This window comes from Bacillus rossius, chromosome 3, assembly GCF_032445375.1.
Source record: "Bacillus rossius redtenbacheri isolate Brsri chromosome 3, Brsri_v3, whole genome shotgun sequence".
In the NCBI taxonomy this organism is placed as follows: domain Eukaryota; kingdom Metazoa; phylum Arthropoda; class Insecta; order Phasmatodea; family Bacillidae; genus Bacillus; species Bacillus rossius.
Window position 1 is genome coordinate 11227420 of NC_086332.1, and position 16710 is coordinate 11244129.

A 16710-nucleotide genomic window follows, 5' to 3' on the forward strand; every position below is an offset into this window, starting at 1 on the left:
GCGGTTTTTTCTTTATTTTCCCGCCTCCTTTTGTATATGGACGTAGAAACATTCCCTGTCCGTTTTTTGAACCTACAGCCAGTGCCTCCATCTTCTCGTTGTGGCGTCTGGCTTCTTCCAAGTTTTTTTATTGGTATTTGCCGAATTAATTGCCCTAACTACTCCGCTTCCTGCACCGACCAACCCGGCCAGTGCGGCAATAGCGGGAAGAAATGGTAAGAATCCGCCCTTCTTGACTCGTTTCTTAATATTTTTTTTGACTTTTCGTTTTCTCTTGAGTCCCATACCAAGTTTCACTTTTGAATTCATGATTTTCGAAACAGCAAATGAAGCTAGCCTTTCGCCTAGTTTAGTATCGCCTGCCTTGTACAAATTCTCCGCTGCCTGCGATAGGATTTTGTCAGCCTCGTGCCGGTCTTTTAAATCAACGCTTTTACTATATGCAACGTCGTGGTTTTTACAAAAATTATCGAGTCTGTTTACACCTTTATCTCCTCGCCTAAGTCTCTTAGCTAATTTCGTGCCCCGGCCACAGTAGTTATAACCTGGAATGTGTAATTCGAATGGTAGTTTGTTTATCAAACTATTAACTAATCCGCCACCAAGTTTAGACTTACTCTCACAAGTCATTGAAACTTACTGAAGGAAAACATATAAATACAGGTCCTTATATACCTGTGTCGATCAGTTGCAAACTAATTGTTGAAGTAGTTACATCACCTGAGTCAGAATGTTTTACTTGTGTAAATACTGTAAGAAATGTTTTGGTTTAAAACAGAATGCTTCCCATCATGAAAAACACGTGTGTTTAAAAAATTATTCGTACCGCGTGTTTCGATGTCCTAAATGTTACCGCGAATTCAAGAGAGTTAGTAACTTGCGAAAACATAGTATTACTTGTACGGATAAGCAAAAGCAGTGTAGTATTTCTGACACTCATGTCTCAAATACTAATCATCATATTTCAAACATTGATGAAGTAATAACTGAAAGTTTAGGGTGCGGTATGAAAATTATAAAACCTAATTTAACTTTACCTGTGAAAATATCAGAAGTCGACAAAAGATATAGTAGTGCTCTACATTGTAGACATGGCAGCTTACTTCCAAATACTGTAAGATGTATCATTGCAGGGCCCTCTGGGTGCGGGAAAACGTGTGTGCTCATGAGCTTGCTAGAACATCCGAATGGTTTACGTTTTCAAAACATTTACATTTACTCGAAATCCTTACAACAGCCTAAATATGTACGGCTCGGTTACATACTAAAATCTATTGATGGTATGGGGTACTATCCTTATAGCGATAACGATGCAATCATTCCCCCCGAAGAAGCTAAACATAACTCTGTTTTTATTTTTGACGATGTGGCTAGCGAAAAGCAGGGAAATATTCAAAGATACTTTTCAAGGGGTCGACACTCGCACGTAGATTGCATATACTTGTGTCAAACATACTCCAGAATACCGAAACATCTTCTAAGAGATAATGCGAACATTATTATTCTATTCAAAATGGATGATCTAAACCTTAAACATGCATACGAAGACCACATTTCGAGCGATATGTCATTTAACGAGTTTAAACAAATGTGTTCCGTGTGTTGGAGTGATAAGTACGGTTTCCTCTCGATTTTCAAGGATTTTCCACTATATAAAGGACGTTTCAGAAGGCAATTGGATCAGTATATTGTTAGAGATGACTGACTCCATAAGTAAGTTCGGACATAGTGCCATGAAACGCGTGCGTGAAAACATTAGTATTACAGAAATGCGAGATGGGAACTTGTCGGCAAATGGTAAATTATTACGCAATCTAGGGCAGCCTGTACATTCTAACGATGCTAGCACTAAACAGTACGTGCAGGAAATAAACTCACAAACACTACAAGGGCTGAAACTAGTTGTGGACTCTACGAATGAAAAACAAAATGAAAATTTTGAACGTTTGTTTACTAACATAAGAAATGTGTTTGATGAAATTCTAACCAAAAAACTTGAAATTGTAATGGATGACTTAAATGAGAAAATATTGGCTCTGAGTCATGATGACGAATTATTTAGACACTGCGAACACATGCGTGAAACGATACTTAAACAAAATGATGAAATGAAACCTGTAATTGAAAAAGGTTTTATGAATTTACATGAAAAGTTTCTGTCCGAAATGAGTGTTCGCATGGATAAGTTGGAAAAATATGTGGCTAATAAGCCTTTACAAGATTCTAAACTTTTACCTCAAAAGGGAAGAAAGTAAGTCTCATAAAAGGTATATAAATGGACGATGATTAGTTTAAGCCGCACTGTATTACCATGTCTGAATCTACGAAAGAGCTGCATGATATAATCAAGAGTATTCGTGAAAAATATTTACTTGCTAAGAAGGAAAAATTAGGTTGTGATATTATTAATGAAAGAATATTCGAGCCAATTACTTCGCGCTTAGATAATATAAAACATGAAAACATATCTCCTACCCTTGTTAAAACTGAGAAAGTTTTAACTGAAGCTAAAGAAAAACCACCTGTTAAAATCTTACGTCGAAAGCGGAAGATCGTACACGTAAACGAAGAAGATGTTCCTATTTCATATTTAGTACAGCATAAAAAAATACGTTCGTCAGAAAATGCTTCTACATACTTGTCATGTACTTCACGCAAAGGTGATCCTACTTATGGTGTTTTTAAACGTAATAAGAAGTGGTATATGGGAAAATTAGAAGTGCATTTTTTACCAGGTGATAATATTAAAGTAGGAGGATTTACTACGACCGGGACACCTGGACTTTATGATTTGCTATTTCTTAAAGATCCTCAGCGATATACTAATGAAGATTTAGATCGATATAAGCAAATGTTGAAAACTACAAGTGCTCATTACAAAAATAACTGTTCGAAAACTAATTCGTTTAAAGATGAGAATCATATAAAATACGATGTCATATCTAAAATGTTCCCTGAAGTAGGTACTGTAACAGGATCGGGATTAGTTAGTAAATTATTTGATAATAAAAAACTGTCTTACATATTTTGGAATGACCCGAATGAGCTGGTAAATCGTCTCCGCTTGCTGCTAGCTTCTAAAGAAGCAGGGAATACTTCTCATCAAAACGAAATAATATCTATACTTGAAGAACTACAGGAAGACGGATACATCTCGAAATGAGCCGTCGAGCCATTGCAAAGGAGTTACATAGGCCTGCGCGACGTACTTTTCCTAGACGAAGTATTCTGACATTAGGGCTTTTAGACTTATTTCAGGCCGATTTGGTTGAAATGATTCCTTATTCTAAAGTGAATGGTGGGTATAAGTATCTTCTTACTGTTATAGATGTTTATTCTAAACGAGCGTGGGCAGAGCCTGTAAAAAGTAAAAACGCCAATGATGTGACTTTAGCTATGGAGCGCGTTTTAAAATTAAGTTCCGTACCTAAGAACTTACAGACTGATGCAGGAAAGGAATTTTATAATAGTAAATTTCGCGCTCTTATGAAAAAACACGGAATCAACCATTATTCTACGTTCACCGAGATAAAAGGTGGAGTGGTCGAACGTTTTAATCGTACTTTAAAAGAAGCTATGTGGAGGGAGTTCACAGCAAAAGGCAGTTATAAGTGGATTGATATGTTACCGTCATTATTAAATGAATATAACAGCAGAAAACATCGAACAATTGGTATGGCTCCGACTGATGTAAAAGACAACTCGCTCCTGAAAACGATTTATTCTAACATAAATAAACTAGAGTTTAAAAAGCCAAAAGCCCAAGTTGGGGAATTTGTACGCATTTCTAAATATAAACGTACATTTGAGAAAGGTTACACTCCTAATTGGTCGACTGAGATCTTTCGTATTTTTAAAATACGTAATTACCGTCCGAGATGTTACTACTTGGAAGATTTACGAGGTTCACCGATACGTGGTGGATTCTACGAGGAAGAAATTCAACCTACCAAGTACCCGAATGATTATTTAGTAGAAAAAGTAATAAGACGTAAAGATGATAGTTTGTTTGTGAAGTGGTTAGGTTTTGATAAATCTGAAAACAGCTGGATAAAAACTACTGATGTTTTGTAAATTATAATATTGTACATTTTTATGTATTGTAATATTTACGTTTAATAAATACATGTTTTAAATAATTGTTTTATTTATTTCCGTACTGTATAAACCTTTTTCTTTAGCGTCGGAGCACTTGCGGGTGGTACTTAGGAGGCTAGGATCGTGTGGTGACAGGCTCGGGCTATTAGGGACGTTGAAGGGCTGTGACAGGGCAGGAGTAGGTACGTCAGAGGGTGTACGTCACGGGGGAGCACGTTCTCGGACAGGTCTGTCAAGGAGGACGTGGGGGGAAGGGGTGTCATAAAACTGTAGACGGCTAGGAGCAGGCTTCAGTTGTATCAGATACGGGAGATATACTAAAAAAGACACATGTCTTTACACGAAAGCTATGTCGAGCATGCCTGTTCGAGTGTGGAGGAAGGTCTAGCTGTATTTCAATAAATATAATTTTACCTACATACCGCTTTTTTAATTCATACCCTATATTCCTCAAGGTACTTAAACTTAATTTGATAGCGTAAAATGATCATGTAATTATACATAAACATAAAAATATCTGCTTCCATGCAGCTTTTAAACACGAGTACGCAAAACACGGACTCTGAAAAATTTCTGGTCCGCTAAGATGGAGTAATAAATTTATATTTTTTAAAATTATAATTACTTTAACTATCGCATCCGCAGCAATGAAATAATAACATATATGTTAGTTAAAACCTGTAAATGATTATGCCTTTAAGAATAAATGGTTGTCACAACAACAAAATGACTGAGGATTATATGGTCTATAAGGATCATAACAACATTGGTACGGGATAGAAAGTCGGCCTTACATACACTAAGGTGCTTTAGGATGGTGATGACATCATCGGATGAAATCAATATGGCGGAATCCAGGATGGCTGCCTCCAGCAGACGATAATGGTTTAGATTATTGTTTTTATAATAAATTTATTTTAAAGATGGTGGTGTTACGAAAAATTGCGACAGGGATGAGTGGGGTGTTCGATGATGTAATCATAATGTAGAAGAGTGGGGCGCTCGATGATGTAAACGTAATGTATAGGAGTGTGGTGCTAGATAATTGTAACATTTAATTAAAATTAAATTATTAATTTTTATTTTTTTAAATTAAAATCGGATAATAAATAAGGATTTTCAAGATGGCGGACATGACGTCATAATAAGGTGGAATGTTCTAGAAAACAAAATGGTCGTCGGGGTCAAAGGTTAAAGTCAAATCCAAGATGGCGGCCGGAAGTGACGTAATCCAAGATGGCCACCGGAAGTGACGTAATCCAAGATGGCGGCCGGAAGTGACGTAATCCAAGATGGCCACCGGAGGTGACGTAATCCAAGATGGCCGCCGGAAGTGACGTAATCCAAGATGGCCGCCTCGAATCCCTGAATCCCCAGCCGTGAGCCGGTGTCCCAGGACATACTTTATATACCTACTCGTTACCTATAACGTAATTTCAGACTACCCAAATGTTTCCAATTATCGCCACCTGATTCCAGCCTGCGTTTTTATAATTCGCGAAAAATTTTAGGTGCATTGTCTAAGTTATCGAAGAAGTTGGCTTTTAAGGACTCCGTCTGGTCGGTATGTATGTATGTTAGAGAAGCGTGATGATAAGCGCCACGCTCGCTGGTATTTCTAGCGTGGTGTCGCCTCTAAGCGCGAGGCTCTGAACTGACGCGCTCTCTTCTCGTCGTCACAGGAAAACTGTGAAATTTGAGCGGTGACGGTAACATTTGATCGCAGAGAAATGAAGATAAAGGTGTAATGCAAGTCCCTTAAGTGCTTTCAAGAATATGCACCGGTTGTTGTACGCCTAAAAATTACTCTGAAAACAAGACTTTTACCCATTTTCACGCTTCTAAAAACGCGGTTTAAAACATTAATCCTGAATCAAAAGTTCCTTCCGGCCCTCAGCGAACTCTTAAATGCTTTTCGTAAACAGACCAAACTTGGATATCTTGAGCAGTTTGTAAATCGCGTGGTTTTTCCTGAAGATCTGCGCCCCGTGTGTGTGCCCGGGTAGGCGTGGCCCTTAAGCGTTTTGCAACTTTTCCTAACGGACAGGCTTACCAATCATCACAGCACGTTATATTCAAGATGCTACAATGAAAGAACTATGAACTTGTAGTGGAATGGCCTCCGATAATTCTTGCTTGAATTCGTTCGCCGAAAAAAAAGCTTGGCTGTAAAATCAATCGTAAGGTTTCTCTGAAAAGTTAAGACCACGATCGTGCCTGTTGGTGGTGTTGGTGTGGTGTTGGTGTGGTGTTTTGTGTGGTGTTTGGACGGCGCGGCGCTTGGGGTTGCGATCGTACATACCAATCCCGCTTGTGTCCCGAGGCGCTCAGAGAATCTAATCCGGTTACCAGGGCAGGTAAGAGGTTTAACTTCCTCCACTCTCTCTCCCCCCCCCCCCCACCGAGGAGGTTTGTGGAACTTTATCTGTCGTTGTTTACCAGCGCAGCGTACGGAAACATGATCGAGTTAACAAGGTCCCTCGCTCGACCCCCATCAAAGATAACTCTTCCCGACCCGTGCCGACAGAGAAGAAGTTTCTTTCGAAGCAGAGAAAACAGGTTATCGAATGATGATAACACGTCACACCAAATGAACCAAAATTGACTTCAAAGTTTTACAACTTTACGTACCTACACTTCAAAAAAAATTTTTTTTGACGTGACGTCTAATAAATCGATGAACGCCGGCTGCACGCACGAAAGTGTCCCGTTACGCACATTGTCCCGTTACGATGTGTCCCGTTACGCTCATTGTACGATTGCGCCGCATCTATCTCACTTCCACTCGATTGGAACAACCATCGATTTTACTTTTTCGAGGCACATTCGTTTCCTACTTTTCCTATCATCGTCCTATCCTTAATATAATATAACAGAATAACACAGATTGGAAGAAGTTAAATAGCAAACATGTATAAAAGTTATAGTTAAAATAATCTCTTCGTTAAAGTAATAAACATATTTGAATTAATTAGTCCAAATAAAAGTATATTTATCAAATAAATTGTAGATTTTATTTCACTCCATCTTTGTATCTATAAAAAATTAGTGATAATTCAATAAAAATGATTCAATTTTATTCATAAAAGTATGCAATCATTTCATCAATGTTTTTTATAACGTTTTCACGTTAAACTATCGTCCATAAACCGACATTACAGACAACCAATTTTTTAAAATATAAATTGGAACAGAAATATTTATGTAAAATTACAGATATTTGTAAATTTGTACATTCACGTGAAAACAACTGTATAACTACAAAACGGTGTTCGCAGTTAATACTGGGATATAAGTCGGGAATTTGTGCTTCTTAATGTTCCAGCACCTCCAATGGTTAAAATTATTTGTAAACCGTTCCCTGAATAGTTTTCCAGTATTAACTGCGCACATTATTACGCATAATGAAACAAAATACAGTCAAATTATGTAATGTTAGATTATCTTTTCCATTGTTGAAAAAATATGCTCCAATGAAACATTAATGCAAATATAAAATTATGTACCAATTTTTAGTAATAAATTCTCTATATTATCTTGAAAAACGTATTTTGTAAATGAAAAAAAAAACTTTAGCCTTATGTTGTTATTATTAACACATATTTTCTTGTAGCATTACAAACTATTTATTGGCAACTAGTAAAAGTATGGATAATATTTTTTTCTGTTTAAGGGACAGGATTATCAGCCGTACCTTCTTAGAGCTCTTTTAATTATTTCCAAGATGCTACGACGAGAGATCTAGAAGTTGCAGTCGCATGACCTCTGATATTCTCAAACTTCAATGCACCCCAAAATCCCTTATCTCAAGTATTGTAGGAACAACCACCACATCTACAACTTGGCCAAACTTTCTCAGGTGGCTAATGCTAATCTCTCCGGTAAGCTCCGTAAAAGATGGCTTTTGCTGAAACTTTTGGCTATATGGCTAGAGATTCGATGTTTACACAAATACCCTCCTTCATGATAATTCTGCCGTAAATATGTTAGTTTTAAGTAGGATTACCAGGCGAACGGCAAATGAAAAAAAGAAAAAACTTAATAGAATCAGAACTCGCCAATGATGTTTAAACATATAGCCTCGGTAACAACCAAATTCATACTTCCCGTCTTATTAATTCACTAAACAGTTAATACTATAAAGTTTCCGCATGCGTCAGAAGTTATACATATATGGCATTAATAAAATATTATCCTTAAAACATTTTAAACACGTATCATTAGCACTAAAGTTTTGCAAATTTGATTTTGCTTAAACGACTGAAATCAGTATGTAAATACTTCTTAAAACAAACCTTAACATTATTGACATTACTATTATATAATATTGTTATAGTATTTTATTTCAAAAATGAAAAAAAAATACAGTTGAAAGATTTGAACAACGTCCTTTATGTTATTAACAAACCCGCGTTATACCAGCATGCTATTAAGTCAATTGGGATTTTAGAAAATAATATGTATCACTAGTTAGTTGTAAGGTGCCAAATGCACCCGTTGAAAAATTATGAATATAATAAACTCTTTAATTTAATATACACGAAATATTTATTTATATTAACAAAAATAATCATTTTAATGCCATTTTATAACGTATTATCAAACTTAAGATTACTTATTACTATAACAATTTTAGTTTACCAAATACGTATATTCCATGGTAGTTTCACTATCATAAATTCTCATTTGGCACACCAATATGTTTAGCATGTCCCATAATATTTACGAAAATAACTAACACAGGATTTTTGTCAAAAGTGGGTCCGCCATCTTTGTCCCACATTTCCGTTCTTCGACTCCCGTCCCATTTTCACGAATTCACTCCTACCAAATGATGTATAGCGAGAGCTAAGATGTGTACACATTAAAAAGATCATTTTTTGATATTGGAACGTTATGGTAAATAATTTAGGTTATGCACAAATGGTTATCGCATATTAGTGAATAATTAACCAGTCATAGCCTGATATCTGAGCAGGGATAAAGTTTAAAATAAATGATTAATTTGGAAGAAAAAACTGAAATGTTATAAGAACCAAGTGAAATGCAAAATAAACTTTAGAAATATATTTGTGTCACATAAATGTATATCACTCACGTCAATCACAGTAAATCGCTCTCACAAAATATATTTCAGTCACGTTTAACGAGTACTTTTTTTTTCACTGCTTTAAAAAACGAGTACAGTAGCAAGTTTCCTAGAAACCCCACCCCGACTGTTAACGAGGCTAGTAAGTGTGTCCGGGTAAGAAAAGGCGTCTGGTAAACCTTTGTTTAATAATATTTAGGTTAGCTTTGATGACGACCCTTTAGGTCATAAGGAATGCGTTGGAATAATAGATGGTACAGTATTTAATTACAACCCACAATTTTCTTCGGTAATTATTTACAGTTTTCAGTTCATCGGCGTAAGTTTTCAAGTTTTCACACTGCATTTTCTTCATTATTATACATTCAAAACAAAGTAGTGCCTATTTTTATTTCTTCGCCATTTTATATATTATTATCTCAGAGAAAGTTCTCTAACCTTCTTTGGGAAACATTATCTGCCATAAGGTTGAAGTTTTAGTCGATTCGGGCTCAGCGAGAGATTGAAAAAATTGTAAAAAAAATGTAAAAATGTAAAAAAAATTGGTTGTCTGTAAAGTCGGTTTACGGACGATAGTTTAACGTGACGTCATAACAAAACATTGATTAAATGATTGCATACTTTTATGAATAAAATTGAATCATTTTTATTGAATTATCACTATTTCGTATGGATACAAAGAAGAAGTGAAATAAAATCTTCAATTTAATTGATAAATTTACTTTTATTTGCACTCATTAGTTCAAATATTTATGTTTATTACTTTAACGAAGATATTATTTTAAATAAAACTTTTATACATGTTTGCTATTTAACTTCTTCCAATCTGTGTTTTTCTTTTAAGGATAGGTCGATGATAGGAAAAGTAAGAAACGAATGGGGGAGTTTCAAGTTTAATGTGCCTCGAAAAAGATCAAATCGATTGTTGTTCCAATCGGGTGGAAGAGAGATAGATGCGGCGCAAGCGTGCAATGACCGTAACGGGACAATGTGCGTAACGGGACAGTTTTTCGTGCGTGCAGCCGGCGTTCATCGATTTACTAGACGTCACGTCAAAAAAAAGCGGTATCTGTGACATAACATCGATTCTTTCGACACCACCGCCGAAAGGAGCAGAAGATTACTACGCAATAGTGATGGTTCAAAGGTGAATGAACTATCTACTCACAGAGTATGTGTCTCGCCTGGCGGGGAGTACACCCGGTGCTGCGGGTTGCAGTTCGACGAAGAAGTCTCTCTTCTTGCGGACCTTCTCGTGTTGCTGTTGGACCCAGTGCACCTGGGAACAAACACGAAGAAGAGCTCAGGCTCGGGTGGGGCATCGAAAACCCTTGGTGACATCTTACATTTGAGTTACAGTATAAAACACTTAAATAATTCAGTGGTCAATAGGGCTCTGCCAGGTGGGGCAAAACTCCCCGGCTTTCGATTCCCAAAACCATCGTGGATTTTTCAATCGTGTTACGGGACTGCGTGTTGGGCTATCCCTTTCACCAAACGTACCGCTGAAGGCAATGCCACATAACCGCAGAATCACCATTCCAAGAAGAATCCTCAACAGATAATTGCAGCTTCCACCACTATTTTGGATTCACCGCAACCAGAACAGAGCAAACAAAAAAAAAGTACTCATAAATTTTGACGTCATCAGTTCACCTTCATTACAAACTCTAATAATCATTTGAAGGAATCTAAATATAGACCAACGGTTGATTGCTTCTCGAAAAATAATTGCGTGAAGGAAAAAAAAATTGATTCTCGCCGTGGCGAGCATGTATTTGAAAGTGAGCCCCGTTTTGGCCTTTTCCGTGGAAATTAAAATGTGTAAATGAGCTAGTATGGAATGGCGAATGGGCTCTTTGAGCACGCTCAGGGTCCGTACAATTATCCTCTGTGCTTAGAATAACGCTCCCCTCCCCTCGGGAGTCGTAAGAAGCGATGATCCACGTAAGGAGGTTATTTTGCAGGGCTGGAAACTGTTCTATTGCCATGCCACCATACCGTACCTTTCCACTGCAGCTGGTGTTTACTCAACGTTATTTTTCCAAACTCCGTAGACAGTCGGCGAGAAGATTTTTCACTGCAATGATTAAATTATTTGTCAGTAATCAGACCAATGTTACTTGGAATTTTTTTTTTCCATTGCAGAATGTGTTCCAAATACTTATTAACAAATATATGTCAATAAAAATAACTTAAGCCTTACTGCAATTTTGTTTGGTTTAACTGTAAATTAATCTATAATTCATAATTCAGAATATTTCTCCATACGTAGATATTATTTACACTTTTTTATGATTTAGCCCCAACCTACCAAACAATATGTCATGAACTACCCTAAGAAAATAATCACGTATGAAACGAATAATTTTGCAATTTTAAGTAAGTGCTGCACTAAGATATTATTTCAAAAAATTTGTTTTAAAACGTAGGAATTAAAAATTCATGATAGTTTATATTTACCGAGAACCCTTTTCATCTTCATTCTAGGAAACCACAGTGAAAAAACGGACTCCAGTCTTAAAACTTTATAGCTCTCAGCACTTTTTTTTGTAACACTCAACACAATTATAACTCCACATGTGTTTTCACCCATTGAGGTGATAATCAGTGGAGTAGCAACAGGCGAGCAAAACTGACTCAAGTCTAAGATGACACCAAAACATTTTACATTTGTTGCACTGTGTTTAGTAGGATTAGTTTAGTTTTTTGATGAGATATGAAGAAATGTGAAATCTTGTGTAGTGTATGGGTGTATAAATATACTAAGGTGGTATGCACACTGTGTAGTCTGTTCACAGGTACTTAAAAATTATGTTTTGGTTTAACGTGGATAATAACTATTGCTTCGTGCAGCTGAAAGGTGAATTTGTGTACACAAACCGCATTTTGGAAGCAGTTTTTCGCCGTTTTAGAAATATAAATAGCTGTTAGTTGGATTGGCCAACTCTTAAAGTGGGATCTCTCACACCAACTTAAAGTTTTCTTTCATTTTCTCGCCATTACTTATAGGGAATTGGTGCACCAGCATCGTATTAAAAAAAAAAACAATATATTTGTTAATGATTCAGCTGCTAGAGAAGATTTGAACCATTCTGGTGTAAAATTTATTTTTTTTATTTTTTTATCTTAATTAAGTTATTGCTGATTTTCGGGAATTTTTTAAATTCAAGCTTTATTAAAAAACTATAAAGAATTCAGTGGTAAAACTTTCGCAGATAAATTTTCAGACACGGGAGATATGACTGTGACCATTATTTTATCTGTAATCATTATTAATTTAACGTATTTACAGTTTGAATTTTAATAAATGAGCTGTTACGAAATTGCGTGATATTCATTTGCGAATTTAATAACATTCGCGTTTTCATTTGTAATTCAAACGCCAACATATCTGTCGGCTGAATGATTGACTTTATTTTAGTCTTAAGCTTATTGCAGTCGGACCTAAAGTAAAAATGTAGCTGTAGAAGTTTGAGCAGCGTGCAAGCTCGGATACGAGAAATTATGGAGCGCGCTGGACAGTAGTGACACCTTGCGACAGTTTCCCCAACTTTTTGCAGCCAGTTCTTTCTCTAGTTCCCACCCTGACACAGCTGTCTTGCTGTTTACGAAGGGGAGACAGGATTTCGCGCGAAAATGATATGAAGGTCAACGTATTCATTTTCAGTAGATAAGAGAACGTGTTTGGTCTAGCTCGGCGTATAATTGAATGGTTATTCTCTGTTATTATTTAGCACAGTGATTTAGTTAGATATTTTTTGGTTGTAAGCGTGAGATTTATTCAGGAATAAAATGCCGAAGAAACCTCCACCAAGCAGAGTACACCAAAGAACAAAACTATCGAAAGCCATTAGAGCGCTTAGAAAAAAGAATAAAGAAAGATAAGAGATTATTTTACTATAGCTTTTTTTACCATACATTTATTTTTCAGAGTTGCGTATGTACAACGCGATGGACGCGATGCGACAACAAAAAGATGTGTAAAATTGTAAACATGCTTTTTTTTTTCCAGTAATGCGTGAACCGTTCATAAACTATACTCAACATGTATCCGTATAATTACGTTTGAATTTTTTTTATGACAGGCATCAATGTTAACAAGTTTATTAAGCCAGAATAGACTTTTTTCAAAAAAATAAGTGTAGCAGAAAACACTCACAATTTGCCATGACTCTTAGAAAAAGCTACAGTGTTTTGTGAAATACCTTGACATGAAATGAAATCGCGAAATACAGGTGTCCCTACACCTAATTATCCCCCACGTATGGGGATTTACGTTACGTGTACGCTTTCAAAGCTAAATAAGTTAAAATTATTAAACGTCAATCCTTCAATCCGATTCCAAGCCAGACTTTATCTGAAAATCACATTCATCAAACATTTACGCAGTGACAGAACCGATCCCTGAAAAATTAATTTAATATTGGGATTACGGTCATCAACAGTTATACATTTATCTGTGATGAGCGCAAAAACAAATATCGGACACTATGAATGCAATATCATGTGCGAGGTTATTTACGTTTAATCTGGTGTGATTAAACTATATGTGACTTGATTGTAGGGGTCAGCTTTCGGCAGACAATGTGCTGCGGGATCGGCTTCCCGACATATCGCGCCCCAGTCACCAGCCACTCGTCCTGAATCTCTGGAGTCATTGGCCTCGTCTTCGACAACTGGAGAACTGGAGGACATCTTGCGTGTTATTATCTTTGAAAGATTTGTGCAATGGGAGTGCATGCCTTGGTGTAAGCTTTTGGACATACGCCATTGCTAAACACAATTTAGCAATGGCGTATGTTCAAAAGCTTACGTCAAATGTTGCGTGTTGTTTAGTATGTAGAATTCTGGCTGCTGCATGAAATATCTGAATAAAAATCCCCCTCCTCCATTTAAATTTTGGTCGTTTCAAGTTCTTGTTTCTAGCTTCCCACTGGAAAATGCTACAACCTTGAGGAATGTGGCTTAGGAAAATTTATTTTGTGGGAAAAAAACTTTAATATTGGAAATTGGGACTATTGACAGAGAAAATAAATATAGCGGTTACTATAAAGACGTGTTACCCATTTGAGATTATATCACATGAATTTTGAGCACATGTGTTGTTTCGTTTACCTGTATAGCGGTTGTTTGAGATTTAATATCAGTTATTTTATAATCATACACTAGGTGCATTCATTTTCTTTTAGGTGTTAATAACATTTTCGAAATGATCACTTACTATTGACCACAAAATTAATTTTTTTTTACTTTAACTTCCATAGCTGACTTGGCGCAATTTCGAAAAATATTCATATTTCTTTAATACAATAGTTATTTAAAGTGTTGAGCCTGTTATATTGTAAATCTTTACACTAACAACAAATACTATGAAAAATTTTTTATTGCAAATACTATTGGCATTTGTGCTGAAAAAACGTGTTGCTTCAAAATACTTTCATGCACTTGATAAAGTACCGGTCAATGACAAAATAGCATTTACCAATCATAACTCATATAACAAATAAATACCAACAGTGCAAGTCAACTTCCAGTTTAAGATACCATGTAACCAAAATAATGATGCTGTTACTGCAACATGTCTGTCGCTAAAAGCGCCAGGTACGAGCATCATAGCTTCTCAGTTGTTCCCTCAAAAATATTTGTAAAGCGTTCATCACTTCTGCACCGAATCACTTTAACTCACTACAAAATGTTCTCGAACTACGCTACAGGTAACCGCATTAAACAACAAGTACTTTTTGCAGCAATTCTGGCTCATTACATTCGTTGAAGCGTGGTTGCCTCACAGAGGCAGGGTATTTCTAAACGAAAGCAAAAAAAAAAAAAAAGATAATTGCTTTCCGCTGCTGTGTTTGTCGCACTACATCTCTCTTCACCAACAAAAAGACCAAGCATACACTTGGAATTTTCAACTTATAGTCCACTTACTTTTTTTAGTTTACTTCAACTCTATTTAATCCTACGTCTTTTCACTGCAGCAAATTATGCCCGAACTCAATAGTATTTTACGTTGAACTTTATGGCACAGTGTTAAATTTGGTGTGAATCGCATGTATGTGTTGGTGTGTGTATGTGTGTCAAAGTGTGTAGGTTTTTTTCTTAATTATAAGGATAGATACAGTGTAGCTTGTATTTCACCACATAGTGAGCTCACTTGTATCAAAATATAAAATTGGTATTACATATGAATAGGCTATTTTAGAATTAATAATAAAATGTTGGAATTTTAATGTTTGTTTTCAAGTGATGAGTGTCACTAAATTTTAAATTAATTTTACATAACTATTCAAAAACTAATATTCAAATTAATTTTAAAAATAATGTCCATGTGAGATTAATTCTACCTATCTTCAAAGCTTTTGTAAGAGCTCTATGGTAAGATATCTCATAAAATTTACATTTTTAACTTTCAAAATCCCATTCTTTTCAGAACTTTCATTTTTTGAGCTTATCGGATATTACGTTGATTTCAACCTGCGAGTTTATCGCTGAACCCAATTGATGATTTTGATTCATTAGAATATTTTTGAAAGATACTGGAGAAAAAATCCCTTGTCCATTTTCGAAGGGATACGATTTTCATGCCGGATATCTTATCCTTTTGTCTCTTTACCTCGGATTCGTGCTGTAAAAAAAAGGAATGAAAAAAGAGTAAAAGTGTGGTTCGCTCTTTACCTGCACGTATTTTATTCTCAGCGCCAGGCACTTTGGGGAAGAGGGGTAGGGAAAATAGGGGAAGTGGTGGAGGATTTTAGATTCGATCCAGCGCACCAGTCGCTGATTCCATAAGCCCCGCATTTTGCATACATTACGTTTGGCGTAATTCCTGTAGAATCTCCGAGCGCACTTCATATTAGCGGGCATCCTCACCCTTCAGCGAGTCCCTTCGACCAATGGGAAACGAGCACACCACGTGGTGGGAGGTGGCATAGAGCAAGCTTTGTGATACTCGAAACGAAATGCACCTTTAGAAGGTAAAAAAAAAATATCAGTTCGAATTATGCAAATCTTTCATTCCCCCTGGTAAAAATAAAAACCTACAGCGACATAAATGCAGAGAGATTAAAATTTCTCTTCGCGATCCTGCGGCAAATTATGATTCGGCCTTTCGAACGAAAATGAATATTTTTTTACGTAATGCTACACGCAGATATCGAAAGTCCCATATGTGCGTCCAGTTTTTTTTGTTTAGCTAAATATCAAACCGTTATTTATATTCAAATTCCTTCTTCGTTTTCCAGCAAACCGCCGTTTGAATAAATTCTGCCCGTAGCTGTGAGTATCAATGTGATTATCTCGAAAGCGGAATATATCACATTCAAAATGATTACTAGCCCTGGAATTACTCAATTTAGTAACAGTATAAAAGTTCGGTGTAGGATAATTAGAGGAACTGTGCTTATTTCATAGTTTTTAAAACTCTCTTTAACACAAATAATACTTTCTTAAATGCTTCATGCAATGCGGGATTTTGATTTAATACAAATTTGGGACATACACCATGGGCGTTTTGCACT

The 16710-nt window shown here is 36.2% G+C and overlaps 1 protein-coding gene across 2 annotated transcripts in view; it reads right to left on the reverse strand.

The window, feature by feature from the left end:
• Positions 1–16710, reverse strand: part of LOC134531392 (furin-like) — a 158438-nt gene that overhangs the window by 25016 nt on the left and 116712 nt on the right. For both annotated transcript variants that reach the window (XM_063367096.1, XM_063367095.1), the window contains exon 3: positions 10356–10466. In XM_063367096.1, coding sequence (XP_063223166.1) covers positions 10356–10466 — 111 coding nt within the window. The remainder of the gene's footprint in view (positions 1–10355; positions 10467–16710) is intronic.